The sequence below is a fragment of the Rhodamnia argentea genome, chromosome 6, assembly GCF_020921035.1.
Source record: "Rhodamnia argentea isolate NSW1041297 chromosome 6, ASM2092103v1, whole genome shotgun sequence".
In the NCBI taxonomy this organism is placed as follows: Eukaryota; Viridiplantae; Streptophyta; class Magnoliopsida; order Myrtales; family Myrtaceae; genus Rhodamnia; species Rhodamnia argentea.
In genome coordinates this window covers 6149342-6174214 of record NC_063155.1, presented here as the reverse complement: position 1 = coordinate 6174214, position 24873 = coordinate 6149342, and the positions used below count along the sequence as shown (strand labels likewise).

Below are 24873 nucleotides of genomic sequence, written 5' to 3'. Positions count from 1 at the left end.
GCACAATTGCAAGAAAAGTTCTCCCCGCAAAGAGAATAATCAATCTCTTGTTGTCTTTCTTATATGTCAATCTTAGAGGTAGATGACATGAGGTCATATCAAAAAACATAAAGTGGACGTATTCACATATTTTCCGAAAGAACTTCTCATCGACACTCGTCAACAATCTTTTCGATCAAAAACAACAAGCTAAGACGACTTTTCTTTTGTACTATCCGTTCGCTCTCCCAAAAAAAAATAAAAATAAAAGAACCCCTCAAATCAAATGGACGAGCTTATCAAATGTCAGCTATTTATATATGTACCAAATTAGCCATGTCCTATAGTTGCAAGGCAAGAAGAGGCTCTCGTCATGTTCAGAAAAAGAGAGAAATTACGTAGATTCGCAAGTCTTCGATGTGATGATTAGTGGGTTTGGTTTATAATTTAGGAATCATTACTTTATGAATTGGGTAGGGATCATAGTGATCTTTACACGTTGGTGACATGGGAGGGAGCTCTATATGGTGAGACAAGGTCCCACGAATTGGGCATATGAAATGAATCAGTCAAAAAGATACATTAAATTGGACAAAGTGATGGAGTGCGATCCCATTCTCCGAGCTGTCCAAGTTCAGAGTCCCCATAAGTTCCATTGATCATCGGTCATTTCACTTGTCGGGATCATCATCTCTCCACTAAACCAAGAGTTGCAAATCTCCTTTATTTTTCTTCATAAAAAAATCGCAAAACTCATCCAAATATGCAATGCCAACAAATCTACAAACTTATCAAAAGAGTGTAATCAATCATTTAGTTAGTTTCGCTTAATCACCAAGAAGAAGTCCAAGTTCGAGTCTGCCGTTATATCCAGTTAGACTCACATTCACTTATGAAATTAATGCAATGAATTATAGATCAAATATGATATATTAACTGCTCAACACCACATCAATTCTATAATGAGTTATGGACCTATTAGGATATATTAACCGCTTAATACTACATCAATTCTTCAATGTGGGACTTTTTAACATAACTCTTCATCCTAACATTCTCCTCTTCACTTCACGTGTGATTTGTTCCCTCTTAATTCTAGTATCCTTTTGCACCAAGATATCTCAACTTGTATCTCCATCGGGCCATTAGCCCATCGGCCCAGAAATCGCCTTGATCACGAGATTCCTTCTTCGAGATGTTTACTAAACACCGATATATATTGGGAGTGAGCCACCAATAAACCATTAGCTTTGATATCATACAACAGAAGTCCTATACATTCATTTGGGGAGATCGTCAAGAGGGAGCCCAAGTCCGAGCCTTGGACCCGCTTTACTCAAAAGTTTAAACCAATGAGTTATGGACCAACTAAGATATGGTAACTGCTCGACGCCACATCAATTCTTCAATGTGCGACTTTCTAACACAATTTACATGTGCATACCAATAAATTGCCTTTTTAAATTTTTTTTTTTTTTATAGAATGACCTTTGTATAAGAGGAGGAAGCATTCTTGAACCTGCTTATCTTCACTCCAGTCATCTCTTTCAAATTTGATTCATCTTGATGTTAAACTCATTCCTTCATCAACCGACGACTTTACCGTTTTCGGTGTTGATATGCAGGAAATCAAAGTTCTAAACGTCCGTCTCTTAGGTATAGTCATAGATGAAAAGCTACTCATGTTGAGATTAAGAAATCGATAAGGAATCAATCAACCGTGACGAAAGTAGTATCGAATAGAATCGGGCCTCGGGCATCCCGCCTTTTTGGAGGTACAAAACCCTCGATCGAGTTTACTGGCTCGAGAAAGATGAGACACATTGAGGGCTTACATATTTGTTGCTTCTCATTGTACGTGTCCATTGAACAGAAGGACCGAACGTTAATCGTTTTCGAATCCTCGTCTCAATTAGTAGTACCTCTAGAGCCCACCTCTTCCCCAAACTCCAAGAGGAAGAGGGAATGGGAAAGACCACAACCAAGTCAGCCCAAGTTACGCTTAAAGCCCAATTGAAATAGGCCCAAAATCATCAAAGCCCAAAAGGAAGAGCCCATTGGCCCATTGTGTCGTCTCCACCATGCGGCGGTCATCTGTCCACAAACCTAAAGTCTCGGAGCTCGCTTGCTAGCTCGTCTTCCATGTTCGAGTAATCCGAGAAGTTCAGCCACTGAATCTTCCCATTATCTCCGTGCAGCTGCGTGCGCTCTAGTCCGTCAAATGTGAGCGGAGCAATCGCCGTGTGACGAATTGGAGGCACATCGAGCTGGGAAAAGACTCGTCGGAGCTGGAAACGATGGCTTACTCGGCCATTTTCCATGGTTGCCTGAGGGCGACGATGTCCGCGAGGCCGGCACGTGTCCAGTTTCGCAGAACTTACAGGGCCTCCGTGGCGCTTCCTTCGGCTTCACCCGTTGCATTGAGGACTGGAGCGGCGCCGCTTAGGTCGGTGCTCGCGCCGACTCTTTTGGGGCGACGGATGGTCGCGTGCTTGGCCGTGGAGGTGGACCGGAGGGGGAGGAGCGGCGTAGCGTCGCCGTTTCTGCACCGGCAGAGCTCGAGCTACGGACGGTTTGATTATCAGGACGTGTCCAGCGACGAGTCGGACCTTGAAGTCGGTTCATCTCAGCAGCGGCAGATGGTGAGATTGGAGTTTTCATGAATTTAGTGGAGCGAGTGAGTCTCGGTCGTGGTTCTGATTGGGCTTAGTATTATAAAAGGGTTTTGTTGACGAGTATCTGGAGGACACTGTTCAATGCATTGCTACCCATAACACGAGATAAACAGTGCCTTGAATATTTCCTTAGATGGGTGTTTAATGAGTGCCCCAGGGGCACTCATTAACCAAGTCCTATGTAAAATTTATATGATTTTGTCAGATCTGCAGAGTATGTTTGTGCCAATCCCTTATTTAGCTGTGACATTAGATGTGCTTGGATGCTGTCTTTATGAGGTTTGGTTAGGCTACTAGATGTTCTTTTAATTCTGTATCAAATGATTTAATCAAAGGAGTCCAATATGCAAATGATTTACGTTGATGTAATTTTAAGAAATGACTTTCACTGTCGTGTCATTTCAGTTAATTTGCTGATGAATTTAAATCTTAAATATGTTGAATCAACAGTCTTAATTCTGTTGTCACCCTGCCCGTCAACTCTTTTAACTTGTTATCTTGATAGGTTAGCTTAGCAATTCTAGCGAATGTGTTCGGTATCTTGGAGTAGTGGCCTAATGGTCTTTCTGTAGCCAGTTAAAAAAGAAGGCTGTGGATCCTTTGTGCCAAGCAAGATGGCCCTTGTCCTGAGCGTTGAACATTGATTACGCTTCATAGTTAACAAAATTTGAAGCATCTCATTGAAATATTTTGTGGCACATAACCCCATCCATGCATACACCTAGATAGCAGATAGTTCTTGCTGGCTTTCATGCCTTCTCTTTTTGGGACTTTTCCTATTTTTGCTTAGTTTTTTAGAGTAGATTTCTTGTTTGATCTTAATTTATATTGTTTTGGTGTTCTGTTGTGTTCTAGCACGCATCAACCCTTGACAATGTGGAAGAGTGGAAGTGGAAGTTGACCATGCTTCTTCGCAATAAAGAGGAGCAGGAGATGGTATCTAGGGAGAGGAAAGACAGACGTGACTTTGAACAACTTTCAGCCCTGGCAACCAGGATGGGTTTGTATAGGTACATAAGCTTGTTGCAGATTAAAGATTACAACTACTTAAGGCCAGGCCTCCTCCCCTGTTTCATCATTTCCGCTATTTCTAATATGCAATTTCCATTTGCAGCCATCAATATTCAAAAGTAGTTGTCTTTAGCAAAGCCCCTCTGCCCAATTACAGATCTGATCTTGATGACAGGCGTCCACAGAGAGAGGTAAATCCCTCATACATGTACTTTGTCCCTCTCTTTATAACTCCATTTCCACATGCTTATAGGAAGAGATATATATGGATGAAGTGCCTAGTAAAGTTGTATTATAATGTAGTCATGGTTTTGAAACTCGGTGCTTCCACATGGTGAATTTTCTTGTGCAGTGACAATGTAGACTAATGCTCTTGTGTGCATTCAGGTGGCATTACCTTATAGATTGCAAATGGAAGTGGATAAGCACCTCCAAGCATACCTTTCCCGAAAGCCCAAAAATAGGGACAAGTTGTTGTATTCTCCAAAATCAGAGCATGGTGTTGATGGAAGTATTGCTGTCGATGATCTTTATGACGAGCAGGAGCGTATTACACCAAACAACGTAGTTGTAGAGAAAATTCAACGCCGGAGAAGTTTACAATTGCGTAATAAACAGCAAGATTGGCAGGTGAATTTAGCAGTGAATTTTGTCAAATATTTTATAGATCACTGCACCTGTATGCCTAGTAGGTCGGGTCTTGATTATTTGCAGCTATTTCTTATGACTGGCAAGTACTTTTAATGTCCTAGGAATGTCCTGAAGGCCAAAGGATGCTTGAATTTCGCCAAGGTCTCCCTGCATACAAAGAGAGGGATGCCTTGCTAAAAGCCGTTTCAGAAAATCAGGTTGGTAGGATCTATAAGCTAGTTTCTGGTTTGGCTAAATTCTCATTTGTTCACCTGAAGTAGAAGTCACATTCTTTGATGGGGCCACCAACTAAAATTTCATTTGTAGCACAAAAATATAATTTGATTGGCTATATCTAGGAAGCCTACATGGCTCTCTTAAACATTTGAGGTTAATGGACCTTTCTTTTGACTATATTCCTCGGAGGAAGACAATGACAGTAGCTATCATATACAAATACAATTTTCATCAAACAGGTTGAAGCTTTGGTTATTTACCATGCTATCATTCCATGGTACTTGCTCCCCTTAGATGCTCCTTTACGTTCCTCTTGTGATAATTGCTGAGTGTGAACCATGCCAAATGCAATAATTAAACATGTCATAAATCAGCTTCAAAGAAAAACTAGATACGAAAGGAAGGCTTGAAGGATCTCCAATTGTTGCAGTCTTTTTGTAAAGCCTCAGAGGAAAATGTCATTACCTACTTTATATGACAAAATTAGGATTCCTCTCTAGCATTTTGTTGCCTGTTCTTTTTATCTCCCTTCATGTGACACGAGGACCCATTTTGAAACCTTGCTTGTCTAGTCAATGAAGTCGCCATGAGCTTGAAGAACATGCCTACTCGTGCATCGTATTTTGACAAATTTATTTGGCATGCCTTTGTTGCTAAGGTGTGTATTGCAAACAACAGTTGGGCAGAACACCAAAACAATGAGCAGAAAGATCAGCTTTGGCATCATACCTCTCCTTTTATCTTTTCATTGAAAACTTTTGAACTTCTTGATGGTGTAATGGTCTCCCATGTCCGTGGAAAAATCCACGTTTTCTTTTCTAGAAGAGCGCATATTTATGTGTTTAACTGCTACAGAGACTTGCTTGATTAGTATCAAGAAATTTACATCCATGTATACAGTGGTTAGAATTTGTTAGGTATGACTATATTTCATGATTTCTTTTTGACACTATTTTCACGAATAGTTGTTGATGCAAAAGAGTGTATATCTTTTAGGTGGTGGTTGTCTCTGGTGAAACTGGATGTGGTAAAACAACTCAACTTCCTCAATACATACTTGAATCTGAGATTGAAGCTGCTCGAGGGGCTGTATGTAGTATAATTTGCACTCAGCCAAGAAGAATTTCTGCTATGGCTGTTTCCGAAAGGGTTGCTTCAGAGCGAGGAGAGCAACTGGGTGACTCTGTTAGTTTTCTCATCTGGCAATGTGAATCTTGCTTTTAACTACTTATGCAAGATAGAGTATTTGCTGTCCATTTGCTGAAGTATTTGTTGTTTTTTTCCTAACATTAGGTTGGGTATAAGGTTCGGTTGGAGGGGATGAAAGGGAGGGATACTCGCTTACTTTTTTGCACCACGGGCATATTGTTAAGGAGATTACTTGTTGACAGAAAATTGACTGGTGTAACTCATGTTATTGTTGATGAGATTCATGAGCGTGGTATGAACGAAGGTAAGTATGAAGCTTTATGTTTTTTGGACTATTTGAATATTCCTATATTGCTGTCCTCAGCTGAATTCTGCATTTTCCAGATTTCCTTCTCATTGTGCTCAAAGATCTTCTGCGTCGCCGACCTGAATTGAGGCTGATTTTGATGAGTGCAACCCTCAATGCCGAGCTTTTTTCTAATTACTTTGGTGGTGCACCGATGATCCACATACCTGTGAGTTTGAGAAATGAGATATCAAATACTGTACCCTTTTTTGCCATTGGATGCAGTTTTTACTATGTCTTAATGTGAAGTCGATGTGTTTGGGCACCTATATTAGCCTGTAGATTACTTTTCGAGGACCAGTCCTATGTATTGTCAGCAGGGAGATTATAACTTGATACTGCCTGAAAATTGAATTGCTTTATTATGTTATTAAACAGCTGGCAAACATTTTTCTGTGTCAGGATGCGCTTTGAGAAGAATTTACAGTAATTCAGTGGGCTTTCCAAAAAAAAAAAGAAAACTCAAAATATGGTGGTTCCTTTTCTTTAATTTTGGGCAGTTTGAAAATAGGTCTTACTTTTTGTTTTTGTGAGTAGCCATGAGTTTTGTGTTCACAGTTATTTTTGCGATATTCTCCTAATGGCTTAATATTTTTATTGTCTCCCTTACTGTTTCTAGCTGATCTGCTCAATTATAATTGTGCTCTTGTTTGTTATGTGTGCCAATGGAATTTTCTTCAGGGTTTCACATACCCAGTCCGAGCTCATTTTTTGGAGAATATTTTGGAGGTGACTGGATATAGATTGACTCCACATAATCAGATTGATGATTATGGTCAAGACAAAAGTTGGAAAATGCAGAGACAAGCTGTTAAAAAGAGGAAGAGCCAAATTGCTACTGCTGTTGAGGTACATAAATTAGTTGTGGTAGTTTACTGCTTTCATTACTGTTAAATTCTCAAACAATCCAATCTTTCTGCTTTTGAAAAGGATGCACTTGAATCGGCAGACTTCAGAGGGTACGGTCGGTGGACACGCGAATCTCTGTCCTGTTGGAACCCCGATTCCATTGGCTTTAATCTCATTGAGCATGTGCTTTGCCACATAATTCAAAAGGAAAGGCCTGGAGCTGTATTGGTTTTTATGACTGGTTGGGATGACATAAACTCCTTAAAGGATCAGCTGCAATCCCATCCTCTCTTGGGTGATCCGAGCAGAGTTCTGTTGCTTGCCTGTCATGGGTCCATGGCCAGCTCGGAGCAGGTGATACTCCATCTTCCTTGCATCTTTTTGTCTGTTTGTAACAATGGTCTATCTTATTACATCTTTTTTCACACTTTCCAGCTATTTTTATGTCCTTCAAATAATTAAATGGGTGATTGCTCTTCTCCTATTTCTTCACAGAGGTTGATATTTGATAAGCCTCCAGATGGAGTTAGGAAAATAGTCCTAGCTACCAATATGGCTGAGACTAGTATCACCATCAATGATGTAGTCTTTGTGGTTGACTGTGGAAAGGCAAAAGAGACTTCCTACGATGCGCTTAATAACACTCCTTGTCTGCTTCCATCTTGGATCTCAAAGGCTGCTGCTCGACAAGTAAGATGATTCCTATTTATCTACTTTTAGGCTTTAGGATCAGTGGTTCTTTATGCTTTATATATTTCTCATGCCTTATAGGCATGAATCTCTTGCTTATAATTGCAAGTTCTGATTGGGGCTGTTGATCTCACTTTGCATCTACAATATAAAGTTACTGGGGATGTTCTCACCATTATCATTCATCTTGTCAGCGTGCTATGTGTCCTCTCCTTCCGCCCATCTCTTCCTTACTAATCTTGCATATGATTGCATTGTGCTTGCATTTTATCAAAGAGATTGACTGAAATATACATCTTTTGGCGGTCTATTCTAATTACTGCGACACTTCTATTGAGGTCAAGTCGTGTCACTAGGACATGGTATGGGTTAGCGTATGGCTATGTCATCTCTAATCTCTACTTCGAACTTTCCCTTCATGTTATTGCAGTACTACTCTTGCCACTCAACTATCAAAATAAAATTGTCAAACAGGATAAAAATTTGAAAGTTCTATTAGTGAACATCCCTGATATTATTGAAATTCTACCATATGTGCACTCTGATGGTGAACCTTATAATTTCTGCATGGATAATATTTTTCTATCACCATCTATGGGCATCACCCGCATATAAACTTATTTAACATTGAGTGGGTGATATCCATGTTCGTAATCAAACAATCAGAGGCATGGTTCCTCCTACCAGGGATGGAGGAAACATAACGCCTTCTATATTGTTATGTTTCGACGCGTTCAATTATGATAAATACACATGCAAATTCATGGACATGTCAGACACCAGGACACGTGCTATTACCTGCTGTTCAGTTCCTGAGTCTATGTGCTATTACCCCGAGCCATTTGTTTCTGGCCTCATCCTATGGATTATGCTGTTGCCACTTCTTTGAGAGTCAGACACCAGGATACACATTCATACCTGACATTCAATTCCTGAGTCTGACTAGAGGATGTGCAATTGATCTGAGCCATTTGTTTCTGGCCTGGACCTATGTATTCTGCAGTTGCCATTGCTTTGAGCTTGGCTAACTTGTCTAATCTAAAAAGTGACTGTTGCTGGCACAATTCTGATGTCTCTCCATAGAAAACTTGATAAGAAGGCATTTGAAATGCTAAGGGTTTGAGCAGGGAATTGTAATCAGTCTGGCGCTTTTTAATGTTGTCTGTCACATGTTTTAGTCCTCCAATTCTTTTGCAGAATGTGGCCTTCTTTAAAGCTTTTTTTTTTTTTAAAGAATTTTCGTATTCATTTCAAATTTGATCTTTTGTTTGTAGAGAAGAGGAAGAGCTGGTCGTGTTCAATCAGGAGAATGTTACCACCTCTATCCTAGATGCGTTTATGATGCTTTTGCTGACTACCAGTTGCCAGAACTTCTGAGGACACCGTTGCAGTCCTTATGTCTGCAAATAAAAAGTCTGCAACTTGGAAGCATCGCGGAATTCCTGTCTAGGGCATTGCAACCGCCGGAATCACTTTCGGTATCCGTTTGACTTTCCTACAATTTCTTGTGCTTGCTAACACTGCTCAATCCATGTGTGACGCGTATGGCTTCTGTCTTCTGGTAGATTCATTATTGATACATTTCTGTGTTGCATTTAAATTCTGTCTTTTGTAGGTCCAAAATGCTGTGGAATATCTGAAGGTGATTGGAGCTTTAGATGAAAATGAGAATTTGACAGTGTTAGGTGCTGAAATTATATATTTCCTCCTTATGTTAGTGTTTACTGTCCATGCTATTCTTCCCTGTTTGCAACTGAACTTCTGGAAGGACCTAATCATGCTCGTTTCTTAATAGGTCGCCAGCTTTCAATGCTTCCAGTTGAGCCCAAACTGGGGAAGATGCTTATACTGGGGGCCATTTTCAATTGTCTAGACCCAGTAATGTCAATTGTTGCTGGTCTCAGTGTTAGAGATCCATTCTTGATGCCATTTGACAAGAAGGATGTAAGTGTGTTCTTTTTCTATCCATATTATTATTGGATGCTTCTTCTGGCCATATTGCTTTAACGTTTTGCTCCCCATCATCTCGACTGTCTTACGAATATGCTTAACAACCTCCCTTGTCTTCAGTGATTTTAAATCCAGACCAAACTGACTGGTTCGAATGGTCAATGTACTTGACCAGATCTTTAACCTTTCTAAATTTTGGGCTTACTCTGGAGATGGTTTGAACCCATAAGCCATGCTGTCCAGCAAGAGATGTTGCACTTTGCCACTTGACGTCGAGTATGCTTTCAGTGTTAGATGCACAAAACAATTTACTTATTCTTCCAAGAGATGCTTGAGTTTAATTAAACAAATGAGGAGATGAGGGTAATCGATTGCCTGACCTCTTCGATGGGTGCTCAGTGCCTGATCCAACTGAGCACTCTCTTTGTGCTGTGAGTACCTTAACATACGACTAGAGTATTTTAATGGTTGTGTGCAACTAGCTCAACTGGCTGACCAAGCAGGACCTGGTCTTTAATCAGTGTGGGTGAAAACACTGCCCATTGTAAAATTAGTGGGAAGACAAGTCTGCCTTAAGACCCCTGTTTTCGTGGGATAATTGCGCTGGGAAAGCACAATATGAAGCTTTTTAGCCATTTTCTGGCTGTTGTGGAAGGCAAGGATCAGTAACTAGAAGCATTCTCAGAGTAATAGGCAGTTCACGATAAGCAAACATGTTAATTCCTGTGCTGTGATGAGTGGCTTTGAGAGTTGTATTGAGCAAAAGTGTGGTGCCTGTGGTAGCTTACAGTTTATGCAACCCTAGGGTCATATGATTGGCTGAGGAATTTCAACCTTATTCTAATTTTGTTTGGGTTGAATTCTTCTTTTGATTATGCTATAGAATAGTTTATGATATTTTCATTGGAGTTTCAACTTAATGTAGCTTGCAGAGTCTGCAAAAGCCCAATTTTCTGGCCATGACTACAGTGACCATCTTGCACTTGCTCGAGCCTATGATGGTTGGAGAGATGCTGAAAGACAACAGGCTGGCTATGAATACTGTTGGCGAAATTTTCTGTCTGCACAAACTATGAAGGCAATAGGCTCTCTTAGGAAGCAATTCTTTTCTTTACTCAAGGATATTGGCATTGTTGATCAAAATACGGAGCTTTCTAATTCGTGGAGCCATGATGAGCATCTTATTCGGGCGATTATTTGTGCCGGTTTGTTCCCAGGAATATCTTCTGTTGTGGTGGGTGAGATTGTTTTAATGTTGATTCTAAATCAACCTTCAAATGATTTGTCCTGCTTGTCCCCCGCCCAGCACTCTGTTTAAGTTTTCTTTAGTAATATACCATTTAAATTCAGGGTTATTAGATTGACCAAACTTTGACAAAGGGATAGATGACCCCACTTTATTTGAAGCAACTGCACTTTTTCATGCAGGGTATGTAAAACTATTCCTTTTTGTTTGATGAGATGAATATTATCTCTGTGTCCGCATTATGCAAGTGGAGTCTCTGATTTGGTGAAAACCAATGCAACTTGGGACCCTCTTTCAGCTAGCAAGAGATTTCGCTAATCAATAAACATGAACAGGTGCATTGCGTCTTTATAGATTTATTTGACTTCTCAATTTGTTTACTTGCAGAACAAAGACAAGTCAATTTCCTTGAAGACAATGGAGGATGGTCAGGTGCTCCTGCACTCTGTAAGTCTCTTGTCAATTTGGAACGGTATTTCTGTTTCTGTAGAACATGTTCTATGGAATTGATACGTCAAAGTTTTTCTTTTAGTTTCTAACGTGGATTTCATTGTTTACATGTGGAATAGAATTCTGTGAATGCTGGAGTCCCAAAGATTCCATACCCATGGTTGGTTTTCAATGAGAAGGTGAAGGTTAATTCAGTCTTCCTTCGGGATTCGACGGGTATTTCTGACTCTGTGCTTCTCTTATTTGGAGGAAACATTTCAAGGGGTGGACTTGTGAGTTCTCTCATCTTAGCTTTTTCATTCATTGGATATTATATTATATTTTATTTTAATTTTAGATTTTGGCTAGTTTCCTTTGGATTCTTTGATGGAAATTCACTTCCTACTATATCTTGTCATCACACTATGAATTGTCTAAACTACTACTTGCATTTGATAGGATGGTCACCTAAAGATGTTGGGAGGATATTTGGAGTTTTTCATGGAATCTTCGTTGGCCGAGACATATTTAAGCCTAAAAAGAGAGCTTGGGGAGCTCGTCCAGAATAAGGTGAGGGTTTAACTTGTTTATCGCGAAGTTGAGTGCATTCCAGCAAGCCTTTTGCTTTTCCATGTTACAACTCCTTTTTGTGTTTCCCATTTCCCTTACTTCAAGGTGCATGTTTGATTGCAGCTTCTGAATCCCAAATTCGATATGCAATCCTTCCATGATCTTCTAATGGCAGTAAGGTTGCTGGTCTCAGAAGACCAATGTGAAGGTAGATTTGTCTTTGGTCGTCAGCTGCCTAAAAAAGTTACAAAAGTAACGTTACAGGCCGCATCATCAAAAGGTGCAAATGGAGCCACTGGTGATAATTCGAAGAACCAATTGCAGACTCTACTTGTTAGGGCAGGACATGAAGCACCAACCTACAAGACAAAACAAGTGAAAAACAATCAGTTCCGTTCGACTGCGATCTTCAACGGATTGGATTTCACGGGAAGGCCTTGCAGCAATAAGAAGCTTGCGGAAAAGGATGCGGCTGCCCAGGCGTTGCTATGGTTAAGGGGTGAGACTCAATTATCCTCTTCTGATATGGATGCTGTGTCTACACTTCTAAAGAAGAAGAAAGTCAAGAATCAGAGGACAGCACGCAGCAGTAGGTGGAGTTAAATTTTGACCATAGCGGCGGCAATATCTGTACAAAGTGACACTGGCAGCCAAGCAGAGCAGAGCTCCTAATGGTAGCAAAGGTTTGAGCGAACAAATTCTGGCCTGTGAAAGCATTATCTCTTCAGTTGACAAAGTTAAAACAATAGTGTATTTTAGCATTCCATGACATGCTGAACTTGGTTCACTGGAAAATGGTTTTACAGGTCAAAATTCTTTTGGCGCCAGAGGCTGGAGAATCAATTCTCTTCAGACATTGCAAAGCTCATCGATTGCTCGTAACAACTGTATTACCTCTGCCTCATTTTACAACAGAGGCAAGAAATTCTCAGCAAGTTTGCTGGCGATGTCAGATCCGAGACTCCGACGACACAACATACCTAAACCCCCCATGCATTCTCCAATGGGGGAAGTATTCTTCTCATGACTTCTTACGATTGATTATCTTGTAAATGAGTAATAGCACAGTTGAAGGTTTGGTGGATGGAAGAATTGCCTCCTAGCATCAAACCATTTGTCAAATTTAGATCGGCAGTGCTGCGCGATGGAAACGATGGATTGAACGGCAACTCGCCTTCCAAAATTTTGATACCCTGGACAGTTGTGTATAATGCTATTTATTTCCAAGCATTCTTGTCCAGATTAGCAAGATATTGATTCAAGGTAAACTTCGGTAAGTACTAGGCTTTACGCGATTGCAGAAGGGGCTCGAGGGTATTATGTCTCTTGAAGTGTGAAATTACCATCTATCGCCATGTAAATTTGAACCTGTCGCCCGTTTTCTGCCTCCTTTTTGGCTCTATTTCTATCCGTCCCTGATGCTTGATCTGTGTCAAAAACTAGTTACTAGATGATCCCAGAGGGGGCTAGTCTCCAGCAAAAGCACCATTCCTTGCATTCTTGCGCACGAATCGTTTTGGAGACTAGTGAAAGAAAGCCAATTTCGTCTTGGTGTCTATTCCTGTAGGACACTTGCCAATTACTTGTGACAAGTGTGATTTCGTGATGCGAGGGAGAGAGATCTTATGAGTAACAAAGTTGCTGACTTGAATTCAATCCCCTAGACAGAGTTAGGGTCTGGTGGACCAACCTCTGTAATCAGCATGAAAATTGAAAAGCATCACGGACATTTATGGACACTAAACGCTTTCTTTTTCTTGCGCCCAACAAGAAAAATAAAAGGAGCCACTTCCTATGAATAGACGAAAAAAAAGAAAATTTGTTTTTTACTCAACGCAAAAGCTCCAAGGCTGTCGCCAATGTCTGTCTGAACCTATTCACATCAAGCTGTACATTCTGCTTGTCCAAGTACCTTGACTTGAACAAATTCCAATTATGCTTGTGGAATGCAACTGGGTCCTTGAAAACCACGTGATCAAGTGGGAACTCTTGTATGAGACTGCTCTCCTTCTCCCTTATGTTATACTCCAAGTAGTTGATATTCATATGCTTTGCAGGATCACCAAAGCAAACCTTGGCATGCCACTCAAATCTCCCTATGGGGAGTATCTGAATGAGGACTGCGTTTTCCGGGAGGAAAACCAGGTTTGTGAGGCCGGCTCCGTGAACTCCCATCATCACGTCGCAGGAGTTCACGATCTCCGGGGTTCTTGACATGTTGGAGTCCAACTCGGAAGCCACCACTTCGTACCCCAAGGTCTCAGCTGCGCTCATGATTTCTGCAATGTTGGTGAAGGAGCGCGACCGCTTTCTTGACACGATCAAGAGGCGAGGCCGTCTTTTGAGCTCGCCGTCCTGTAATTTGATCGCATTCTCCTTCTTTAGCGAGTAGGCGCTCCTAAGGAATGCCCTGAAGTCGCTGATAGAGTAGGGAGATCTCGAAGGATCAATTGTCATCTCCTTGTGATGCTTTAGCCCCACAATCACTCTTGGGAAGCAAAGGGTGTTCTCTCCTGCATTGTCAATGTCGATAATTTCGTACTTCGACAGATTTTCTAGTATGGCGCTGAACTTCTGAACCCACCAAGGATTTCTATTTGTTACCAGGAACCTGACTTCTCCTCCAAAATGCCGACTAGTCAAGAAGAGCGGAATGATGATGTCGGTGAAAGCGTGAAAATTGTTTCCTGCATATCCTCCTGTTGAGAAAATGACTCCCGGAACGCTGTGGTGTTCGGTGCAAATGGGGATAGGCTGACGGGCCACGGCTGACGGTAAGATTGACCATTTCCTAATCGGACTCATCGCAGTTTCATCACGTTTGCGTGCATAAGGCCTTATGGTCCACGATTCATTGTGAGTGACCATTTCAGATGGCGCAACGAAAACAGTGGAGGAGCTTCCTTGAACTCTAACATCACCGGTGATCGAACAATAATCTGACTTGGGATCCATGACATTGCAAAGAGGCTCCATCTTCCTCGTGAAATTTTTCTGAACTGTGGAGTTGATGGCAGAATCATTACCTTCAGACACAACAAGAGGGTGTCATCCAATATAATTTCATCCAAATCACTAAGACGACGACATTGAGTTGATTGTCATCACAGCTTACCTGTATTAACTTCTTCTTCCAGAGATGCACTTTTCTCTTCAATCAAGAGCATCTTATGACCATCACCAGCTGCCAACCTCAAAGTCACTGCAAACACGACAAACCCAAAGAGAATGTTCAGAGAATGTGCAGAACATAGAGAAGACTCAAATGCGTGTTCATCGACCGCCGATTCGCTGTCTTAAGCACAAACAAACTTGTGAATTGTCAGACCGACTTACTAGCTGGTAGAGGTCCCAGGTGAGGTTTGAGAGCAGTGAAAATGCTGAACAGAATGAGCAAGCAACAGAAGACTGCTCCATAACCCAACTTTTTCTGGTCACTCCTGCTGAAGCTCCTGGAGAGTATGGTGTCATACATCATCTTTCACTCTGTGCCCACCTGAGCACCCTCCAAGAAGAGTGCAAGACAAAGAAATAAGATCTGCCAACTCAGAGGACACACTGATCTCGAATGGGGTTTTGTGATTGAAGGAGGAGGCAAGAGTTTCAACTTCTTAAGGTTCATTTAGCCGTTGAATTATTGCTCCCCAAGGTGCTATCTTGAGTGACAATTCTTTTTTTGTAGGGGTTTCTCCGGAAATCGAAATGGGATTTGAAAGGGACTCGGAAGTTGACTGCTGAGACAGAGAACACAACAGCTCCATCAATGATTGGTGGGGTGGACGTGTCTGCATGAATCAAGAATCCATAGAATCTTGCTTCCTCGTGTGTTTACCCCCACAAAGTTGGCCAAAATTCTTTAACGCACTTCGTTTCGTGACAAGCATCTCCTTTTGGGTGTCTAATATAATGTCGGAGGATTAAGAATTTCCAAAACACAAAGTTAAGTAAGTTGCTTTTGGGTTTCAATGTACTATCAACAGCTTAAGTCACTTCCAAAACAGCTTAAGTTTGCAAGTTTGTATCTCGTTGCAACACAATGAAAAATGATTCCCCGACAGTCTTGTTAGGGACTATATAACATTAACCGTAAACTCGCACATTATCACCGCTTGTTTTGCATAAAATACTCATTAATCATGAGATTATATGGTCAGAAATAACTGACAATATTGACAGACAATTAGGCTAGCAGCTTCTCGACACAATATTGATATCTACAACAAATAACTATCAAGACCGCCATGTTGGAAGCTTCCGCTAAGCCTAGTCTCACTTACCGAACTATATACAAAGCATTTGGCACGGTTCAAACGGTGAAATTTCCATTAGCATCCAGTCAAGCAAGTAGGGCAAGGAATCACACGTTCATACAGACCAAGTCGCGTCGAGTTTGGACGGCCAATCGAGCAGTGGTTTGTCGAGTCCACTCGAGGTCATTACCGCTACAATTAACGTGTGTTTAAGAGTGCAGAGAAAAAAAAACTGGGAACGAGTCACTAGGCACAGGAGCTTGATTAGGTGGTTGGATCGATTTGGACGTTTGAACACTTCTGTGTTTAGGTGCTGATTCACAAGCGATCATTGCGTTAGGCAACCATTATAATATGTTCGACCGTTCGTAGGATTCTTTCAAAGCAATACGTGTGTGCTTCGATATAATAATTAGGATCGTGGGGTCGTTTCTGGCTTCATTTGACTATAAAAATGGTGGAGGTTGGAGGGACGTTTTCGCACGATAATGCATGTCCCGAGTGATCTCTTCACCACATGCTGAACATCCATATTTTTGGGCAGTAGAGTCTCCCGGAAAATTACCAAAAAAGTCGTGACAATTCAGTCTCAAACTCTTTTTTTTTTTTTTTGGCCAATTCAGTCCTAAACCTTTTGTATTTGTGCCAATTCAGTCTACCCAACTTTGGCCGACCGGTGCTAATATGAACGTCAACGCTGAAATGGATAACCTTTAATAAAATTTTAATTATTTTTTTATATTTTTTATTTCTTTTTCTTTTTCTTTTTCCTTTTCTTTTCCTTTTTTTTTCCTTGAACTTTAGGGCTGCAACGCCACCTGGCGAGGGCATCGCGGCCCTCGCCCGGACCCGGTGAGGCCTATGGCGCCCTTGCCTAGCTAGATTTGGCAAGGGCGTCGTGGCCCTCTCTCTCCCTAAGCCCTAAAGTCTAAGGGGAAAAAAAAAGTAAAGTAAAGAAAAAAATTATAAAAAATTTGAAACCTTATTAATTATTAGAAATTTTCACGTCAATGCCGGCAGTGCCGGGCAGTGCCATATGATCACTCAAAATTGGTCATATGGACTGAACCCGCACAAATGCAAAAGGTTTACGACTCAATTGGCAAATAAAAAAAAAATTATAACTGAATTGGTTCTCTCAGGATCTCTCCTCTCTCAAGACATAAAATATCACTTTGACCCTTATAAATAATCGATCAAAACAACCTGCCAATGCAGATCTTATATGCAAATGACGTTATAATTCGGTGATTATGTCTAAACTAATCATGTCGACTACATTGTTGTGGGAGTGGAGACTGCGTGGTGGATTAGAACTAATCCCAAGTAGTCAGCGGTTCTTAGTTTATGGATGTTTCTTGAGTCGTGGCGATGTATGGCCTTCCCCGGTCAGTATACGTGCTTTATTATTTGTTATTATATGGTTCTGATAGGTCAGATTCATCATCATTCGACAGCTTATCTCCAGCATTTGTACGTAGAATAGACCCATAATAAATAGTTAAATGAGTAGCATACGAAGGAGAGGGGAAAGAAGTGACTGCCAATCCCTTTTTTTGTGGAATGTTCTAATGTGACAATTACAATTCTTATTGCTTCTGATCTGTTGAACTAAGTATGTTGACTTTGAAGAGAGACGGATGCAGCCTACAACTTTTTAATCAGTTTAAGTACTGTGTTGCTCAAATTAGCCCCACAAAAAATGGTATGGAGAGAGAGGAATTGGTAGAAATGTTGGGAAAATTACCAAAAAAGTAAGTGCCGGTTGCGCGACATCAGCAACTTCCGTATACTGATAAAAAAGAGTCAGTGTGGCAAGGAAAGGGAGGACGGAAGCGGGAAAATTACCAAAAAAGTCATAAATCTATTACAATTGTGCCAATTCAGTCCTAAATCTTTATTATTATTTTTTTTTGCCTATTTAGTCCTAAACCTTTTATACTTGTGTCATTTCAGTCCATCCGGCAAAGTTTGGCTGGCAAATCTTGACGACCTAATATTTTAATATTTTTTTAATGATTTTTATAATTTTTTATGTTTTTCCTTTTTCTTTTCTTTCTTCTTTTCCTCCCCCCCAAACCAACCCCCACCCCCAGCCGGTTGCCATAATCCAAATGACCGCGGACTCGCCCTAACACGGCGGGGTCGACCCGGCCGTCGCCGGGCGAAGCAGTGATGGCGAGGTCGAGCCCCGCCACGATTGGGCGAGGCTCAACCTCGCAAGCCCGGATCCGTGCCGGTGAGATTCAGCCTCTCTCAATCATGGCGGGGCTCAACCTCATCGTCCTACCTCACCCGGCGACGGCGAGGTCGACCCTCGCCGGCCCAAATCTAGGCTTGCGAGGTCGAGCCTCGCCCGACCGTAGTAGGGTCGACCCCCACCATGGCGGGGTGAGTCGGTTGGTCGCCCCTTTAGTCGGTCGCCGGATTATGGCAACCAGCTAGGGGGGGAGGGGAGATTGGAAGAAAAAGAAAAAAACATAAAAATTATTTATAAAATATTAAAATATTAGGTCGCCGGCCGGCTAAAATTCTCCGAATGAACTAAAATAACACAATTGCAAAAGGTTTAGGACTGAACCAAAAAAAAAATATATTTAGGACTGAATTGGCACAATTGCAATAGATTTAGAACTTTTTTGGTAATTTTCCCGCACGGAATCCCACTTCGACTCACCAAGGAGAAGGTATTCATAAACTTTTTGCATTTATGCCAATTCAGTCCATCCGGCCAAATGTCGAATGGATTGAATTAACACAAATTCAAAAAGTTTATGACTTAAATGGCCAAAAAAAAAAAAAGAATTGAGAGTGAATTGGCACAATTACAATAGATGTAAGACTTTTTTGATAATTTTTCCTAAAAATGTTTGTTACCAAGACAAAATATTCTATAGGTTTATGAAAATAAACAAAGTGTACGATATGATATATGTCCAGTTGATACATATGATGGTTGATTGGTATTTTCCAAATTTTGTCAACCAATTGAATTTTTTTTTTCTCTCTCTCTCTTTTGAAGTAATGCTACACTCCAATCATGCAAGACTGATTGAAGAAACAAATCAATTCCTTTTCAAGAATTTCATGCACTTTTTTCCTGAGTCATTTTCATTCCTTAGTATAGCATCACTCTTTATATCTGCCTCTAATCAACAAAATGATAGTGCTCTTTTGAGTTTGTGAGATCCCACATATTCTACTTCCAATTGTTAGTTTTTTTCATCATGGAAAGAGCTATTTAGCATCCCAAATCAAATAGGGCTAGAAAATCTTCAATAAATTCCATCAAGTTAGGGTCTTTTTATGAGCCTTAATCCAACATATGAGTCCACCAATATGCAACGCACGAAACTTGAAAGCTACAAAAGGGCCAACACATCCATTTACTTGTATACATTGAGAGAGACACAACAAATGCTCAACTGAATTCACTGGACACTTGGTTAAACCACTCACCATGTCCGATATTAGGTTTCGATGCACAACTATAACGAAATAGAGCGTAAAAGCAAAAAAGAAATAGTATATAATTATATCCCGTCAACCTTAAGCTAAGGCTACATCTAGTAAAGGGTTTCATTACAACCAACTCTCTATTACAATCATCAATTACACGAGAAAGAGATAGTACGTAACAGTAGCTACATTCAGCGAGATCCTCGTGCTTTCCTATTGATGAGGAGTATGAATCACATCTTAACAGCCATCAATTAGATCTAGTGTGGTTCAACATTTAAAAGATATTGTAAAATGGGTCATCAAAGGCTCAAGAATTTTGTTAATCGTAGGGCATTGGGCTTGATGTATAACTGTATGTCCCTCCTCGCTCCCTTTCCTTGCCACACAATTCTCCAGCGGGCATATAGCAATTGCTAATACCTTTCCTTAAGTCCACGTCGAATATATCTAAGATCTCCCACCACTAAAATGCACATATAAACAACACATGAAGCAACAAAACCTTAGGGCAGCATTCGATGGCCAATTCGACATCACCTCTTCCCTCGAGATTCGACTTATCGGAGCTAGAAATTCCAGATGCCGATGCAAGCCAGCCCGATTCGCTAGACGAACTAATCGAATGGTACATCGAAGGGCTCGATTCGAGGCAGTTCCTCCAAGCCATGCTTGTTTCACTGACTTGGTTCTTCGATGGACAACAGGTGTGCATCAGTGACTTCACCGATGCCGAGCCGACGTGGCACTGCGCCGGCAGGGCTGGTACAACGTACGACTCGAGCTCCGAGGTCTGCAACGTCCCTGGCAGTTCGTGGGCTTGGGATGGGCCCGCTTACAAGTCCATCGTATCGGAATGGGCCCTCGAGTGTGCAAGCTACTTCATCGCAGGCCTACCCACATCATGTTTCTACTTGGGCTGCCTAATAGGCGGTTTTGCATTCGCCACCCTCGCCGACTCCTCTCTTGGCTGGAAGAATTTGCTCGTCCTCTCGTGTTTAATAATGTCATTGGCCGCTCTGGCGACCTCATTTTCCCCCGGCGTTTGGGTCTACTCGGCCTACGGTTCGTGAGTGGGTTCGGACGTGCATCGATCGGCACATGCGCTGTGGTTTTGTCCACGGAGATGGTGGGGAAGAATTCAAGAGGGCTAATTGGGATGATGGGCTTGTTCATCAACTCGTTGGGACTACTATCCTTGCCGGCCATAGCATACCTCCTCAGAGATGCTTCATGGAGATATCTCTACGTCGCGACCTCCATACCCGCGCTCATCTACACCTCAGTAACTTTCTTCCTCGTAAGGGAGTCCCCGAAATGGCTCTTCATGCAATGCAAGGCCGCAACAAAGAAGCCTTGGCGACATTGACAAGATTCACGCTGCCAACAAAGCACGGTAGACTCAAACTGTACCTGTCGAGGGAGCTGCACACGCAAGAAACGACGAAATCGGGCCTCTACTCTTCGTTGAAGCACATCCTCGAGCGGTGATGGGCTTCGGCACTGTTGTTGAAGGTGATGGTGCTTGGGTTTGGGTTTGGGTTTGGCACCGGGATGATGGACTACGGAATGTTGTTGGGGGCCGGAAACCTCGGTTTCGACCTTCACCTAATTGTCACCTTCAACACCTTGGTAATTGGGCTTTTTTCCAAACCAGGTGAAAAAAAAAATGTAATTATCAAAGCAGGTGTTAAATTTTTTTATTTATCGAATCGGGTGCCGCTTACTGCCAAGCGGAGGCCGATTCAGCAGTCATACCGCCGAGGGGGTCATTGCGAGGCCCGCTCGGCAGCCTAGGTGCCGAGCGACTCCCAGAGCCACAATTGGCTAATTTTTTTTTTTTTTTTGGTAAGGATTGGCTAATTTTTTTTTAATTTCATTTTTTTTACTTTTTTATATAAAGTTTATTTTATTTATAATTTTGTTCTTATGAAATTCATTTTTATAATATAATTATTAATATTTAATTACTTAAGATATATAATTATAACATTACAATAAATTCACATATATAATGTAAACATCGAACGTAAGAACTCAAGAAATATCGCGCAATTGAAATATTGTAATATTACAAAAAATCACACATCTACTATAAAAATCATGAAAAAATGTACTTAATAAATATGATTATTGAACGATATTATAACATTACAAACTTTTTATCAAACTATTCTACGTAATTGACATAACCGTGATCTATTCCAGGGTGAATCAGTGCGCACATGTTTGCCTGTTGTGCCCTAATTTTCCACAATTGGTGCAATAGTTACGCGAATCACTACTACTCGAGGTTCTCCAATACATCTCATTACGTATCCGGGATGCACGAGGCCTTCCTTTTTTTTCTAATACGGCTCGGGTCTAGTACTAATGGCAACTCATTAGGTTCATCACAGTAATCATGATGCTCTAACGGATGAAACATGTACCAATAGTATTGAAGGGTTTTGTCTAACGTAGCATTCATTTACGAACACATTGTAATCAATTGCATGTACTTGACATACCGTAATTACGTGGGAACAAGGAATTTTCAGCTGTTTAAATTTTTCACATATGCACGTTCGCACGTCTAGGTGCACTCTGTGTTTGTTGCCCTCGCATCCTTTGGTTTTATCACGTCCAGTTTTCACTTCGTAAACCCTCTTTCAGAGTCGAAACATCTCACTTGATGCTTCTTTGCTTTTTCACTATTTTTCAAGAGTCGATGCTGAACTACAAGCGACGTCCCCACACATACTGTGACACATTTGCGCTATCAACTTGATCGAATGAGATCCGAAAATGTAAGTAATGACAGCAACGAGCGGGTTTAATATCATGTTACTTTTTAAATTAATTTTTCGTTTAATTTGATATGTTTCATTACAATAACAGATTACTTAGGAGCCCTACGAGGGCATTGAAGAGGATGTATCAGATTCTGCCTATAGAGACAACACTGTTAGAAGGCGAAGGTCTCACTCATCCGTCACTAAATAGTTGAGTGATACTATCCAGATTGAGTACTTCGGCAGTTTGGTTTACACCACCCAATACCTAGAGGTCTCAATGATCATACTAACTTGCATGATATTGATAATACGCCACCCATAACGGATTGGGTGAATAAGCACAGACGGTGAATCAATTTGTGGAACAGGCGTGCCAAACGTATAGTCCTGGGTAGAAGTACAACGGAAGCACTCTACTTTCATTCGGGATATATAGAGTGGTTCCGTCAACATACACCGAAGTGGATTTTTGTTGCGGGAGCTGTAATGGTTTCAACGGTTCGTGCAAACATTTTTAATTAAATTCATTACTTATTTTTAAGTAACATAAATTATTGGCATCTCATAACTTTTGCTAATTTTGATATCATTACCATGGTGACGGCGTCGAACAAATCGTACATATCATGGATTCGGTTGATCCATCTCTTAAGGCTTGGGCAAAAGTGAGGACGATAACTAGGGTAATGTTATACGCCTAGAATGAGGAGAGGCGGGTAACGATGATGTCGGCACTCCAACCAACAACTACAGCAGCACCCGTTGAGCCGGATGAAGAGGATGGCCCCCCCGAGACCGTTCAGCCGACTCGAAGGACCGCTTGAGCCCATCCAGATGATGATGTCATCCCCTATTCCATGGAATATCATACGACGGATTTCGCTCCCGAATTCACTCCGGGGTTCAACTAGCATTTCGATGCGGGGTTCACCCGGTTTATCGGAACATTTAACAATCCACATCCTGAGACTACGGCTAGTTTTTTTTTAGGATATGGACCCGATTTCTTTCATTTTTATCCAATCCCTCATACAGTAGGATATATCACATTTTCATAAAATATGCCTTCGTCATCGACACATCTTACTCAGCAGGATCCTCGTTCTCGTCGGTACAACACTAGACCTCCCGATCAACGAAGACAACCTCATTGCGGAACCGAAGGTCATATAGAAAAACGATATCATTAGTACATGTAATTGCAGTTAACTTATTATACATTATGAAGATCTCATGTTTTTTATATATCTTAAATAATTAAATATTGATAATTATATTACAAAAATGAGTTTCAAAGAACAAAATTATAAATTAAATAAATATTACAAAAAACATATGAAATTAAAATGAAAAAAACCCGTGGGCTAGGCTCGGCAACCCAAGTGCCGAGATGTGCCTTCACTCAAGACCTGGATTGTTGAGCGGGCTTTGCAATGGCCCCCTCGATAGTATGATTGCCGAATCGGCTCTCACTCGGCAAGAAGACCGACGAGCGGCACTCGATTCGATAAATAAAAAAATTTCACACCCGATTTGGTATTTTTTTTTTCACTTGGTTTGGAAAAAAGCCCTTGGTAATTCTACCTTCGTACGTGGCTTCCTACTTCTCTCTTAGACAGATGGAAGAGGAGGAATTCAATACTTAGCTTCACCACGCTTGGTGGGTCACTATGCATAATTTGTGCAACCGTGGGAAGGGGAAGCTTGTTACGGCTAGGGTTTGAGCTGGCCTCGTTCTTCTGCACGTGCGTGGCGTACAACGTGCTCTTGATCTACACCATCGAGCTGTTCCCCACACGTGTGAGGAACTCAGCAACATCCATGATGAGGCAAGCTGCGATGCTTGGCGTGCTGTTGGATCCAACGTTGATTCCAGCTGGGAGAGACATAAGGTACTTGACATTCTTAGTGTTTGGGCTGACCATCGTTTGTTGTGGTTTTGTGGCTGTTTTCTTGCCAGAGACTCGGGGAGTGACGCTCCGTGATACAATGGATGAACAAGAGCAGAGAATCACAACTTCATGAGAGTGTTTTTTTAATTCATTTTTATGTGTGTGTGTGTGTGTGTGTTTTTTTTTTTTTTTTTTCTGAATGTAATAAAGAGAGTTCATGTTCTCATATGTATGAGGCCATGGATAATAACTTGGGGTTGTTCGAAGCTGTTTTTGTCACTTGTGGACAAGGCATTGTGATAATTTGAGAGGGCCTAAAATCAGAAAGATCACCACATAAAATTGCAATCGGGTTGACAAGGACTTAGAATGAATAACAATGAATATGTGGAGGAGGAGTGGAAGGAAGAAATGTGCTCAATCTCATCATCTTTGCCATATGGTTTTCTTTTTTTTTTGCAAAAAAGAAATGAAGCAGCTAACCTGACAAATCGACAAGATTGTCATTATTTCTGATTCCACAATGTTACAATTAATGAGTACTTTATGTAAAATATGCGGCGATGATATGTTGATTTATGGTCAGAAATAACTGACAATATTATCAAATTTTCAGAGAAGCATTCTCCAAAAAGAAATACGGAAAGCAAAAGGGACGTGGGAAATTAGTGTTATGATGGACTTTCAGCCTACAAAATGGGCCTAATTATCTTTTTCTTTTAAGGGGTCGGCAT

At 41.1% G+C, this 24873-nt stretch overlaps 2 protein-coding genes and 1 pseudogene across 3 annotated transcripts; 2 read left to right on the top strand and 1 right to left on the bottom strand.

Moving 5' to 3' along the window:
• Window positions 1-2081: 2081 nt before the first annotated feature.
• Window positions 2082-13092, top strand: LOC115742668 (DExH-box ATP-dependent RNA helicase DExH3). 2 transcript variants are annotated; one of them, XR_007198682.1, is made up of 20 exons: window positions 2082-2621; window positions 3510-3664; window positions 3769-3856; window positions 4053-4295; window positions 4418-4513; window positions 5529-5717; window positions 5826-5985; window positions 6066-6196; window positions 6709-6876; window positions 6958-7230; window positions 7372-7566; window positions 8841-9044; window positions 9182-9251; window positions 9362-9510; window positions 10442-10750; window positions 11150-11209; window positions 11332-11484; window positions 11651-11761; window positions 11885-12444; window positions 12568-13092. XR_007198682.1 is itself a non-coding variant. In XM_030677110.2 (19 exons), the coding sequence occupies exons 1-19, from the start codon at window positions 2277-2279 to the stop codon at window positions 12362-12364; spliced, it is 3579 nt and encodes a 1192-aa protein (XP_030532970.1). In that variant the 5' UTR covers window positions 2082-2276; the 3' UTR covers window positions 12365-13092. The 2 variants fall into 2 exon arrangements, 1 of the variants encoding a protein (XP_030532970.1); XM_030677110.2 differs by having other exon boundaries at window positions 11885-13092.
• Window positions 13093-13387: 295 nt separating this feature from the next.
• Window positions 13388-15394, bottom strand: LOC115742688 (beta-1,2-xylosyltransferase XYXT1-like). The gene is made up of 3 exons (XM_030677131.2): window positions 15098-15394; window positions 14877-14963; window positions 13388-14787 (listed from the first exon to the last, which is right to left on the bottom strand). The coding sequence occupies exons 1-3, from the start codon at window positions 15237-15239 to the stop codon at window positions 13592-13594; spliced, it is 1425 nt and encodes a 474-aa protein (XP_030532991.1). The 5' UTR covers window positions 15240-15394; the 3' UTR covers window positions 13388-13591.
• Window positions 15395-19991: 4597 nt separating this feature from the next.
• On the top strand, window positions 19992-24272 carry LOC115741285 (annotated as a pseudogene).
• The last annotated feature ends 601 nt before the right edge of the window (window positions 24273-24873 follow it).

Excerpts from the sequence above, each read along its gene's own strand:
- LOC115742668 (XM_030677110.2), top strand. The coding sequence starts at position 2,277 with ATGGCTTACTCGGCCATTTTCCATGGTTGCCTGAGGGCGACGATGTCC. Across the intron at positions 3,857-4,052 it reads ACAGGCGTCCACAGAGAGAG|GTGGCATTACCTTATAGATT; the intron begins GTAAATCCCTCA and ends GTGTGCATTCAG. Across the intron at positions 10,751-11,149 it reads CAGGAATATCTTCTGTTGTG|AACAAAGACAAGTCAATTTC; the intron begins GTGGGTGAGATT and ends GTTTACTTGCAG.
- LOC115742688 (XM_030677131.2), bottom strand. The coding sequence starts at position 15,239 with ATGATGTATGACACCATACTCTCCAGGAGCTTCAGCAGGAGTGACCAG. Across the intron at positions 14,964-15,097 it reads CCTGGGACCTCTACCAGCTA|TGACTTTGAGGTTGGCAGCT; the intron begins GTAAGTCGGTCT and ends TCGTGTTTGCAG. Across the intron at positions 14,788-14,876 it reads GGAAGAAGAAGTTAATACAG|GTAATGATTCTGCCATCAAC; the intron begins GTAAGCTGTGAT and ends TTGTGTCTGAAG.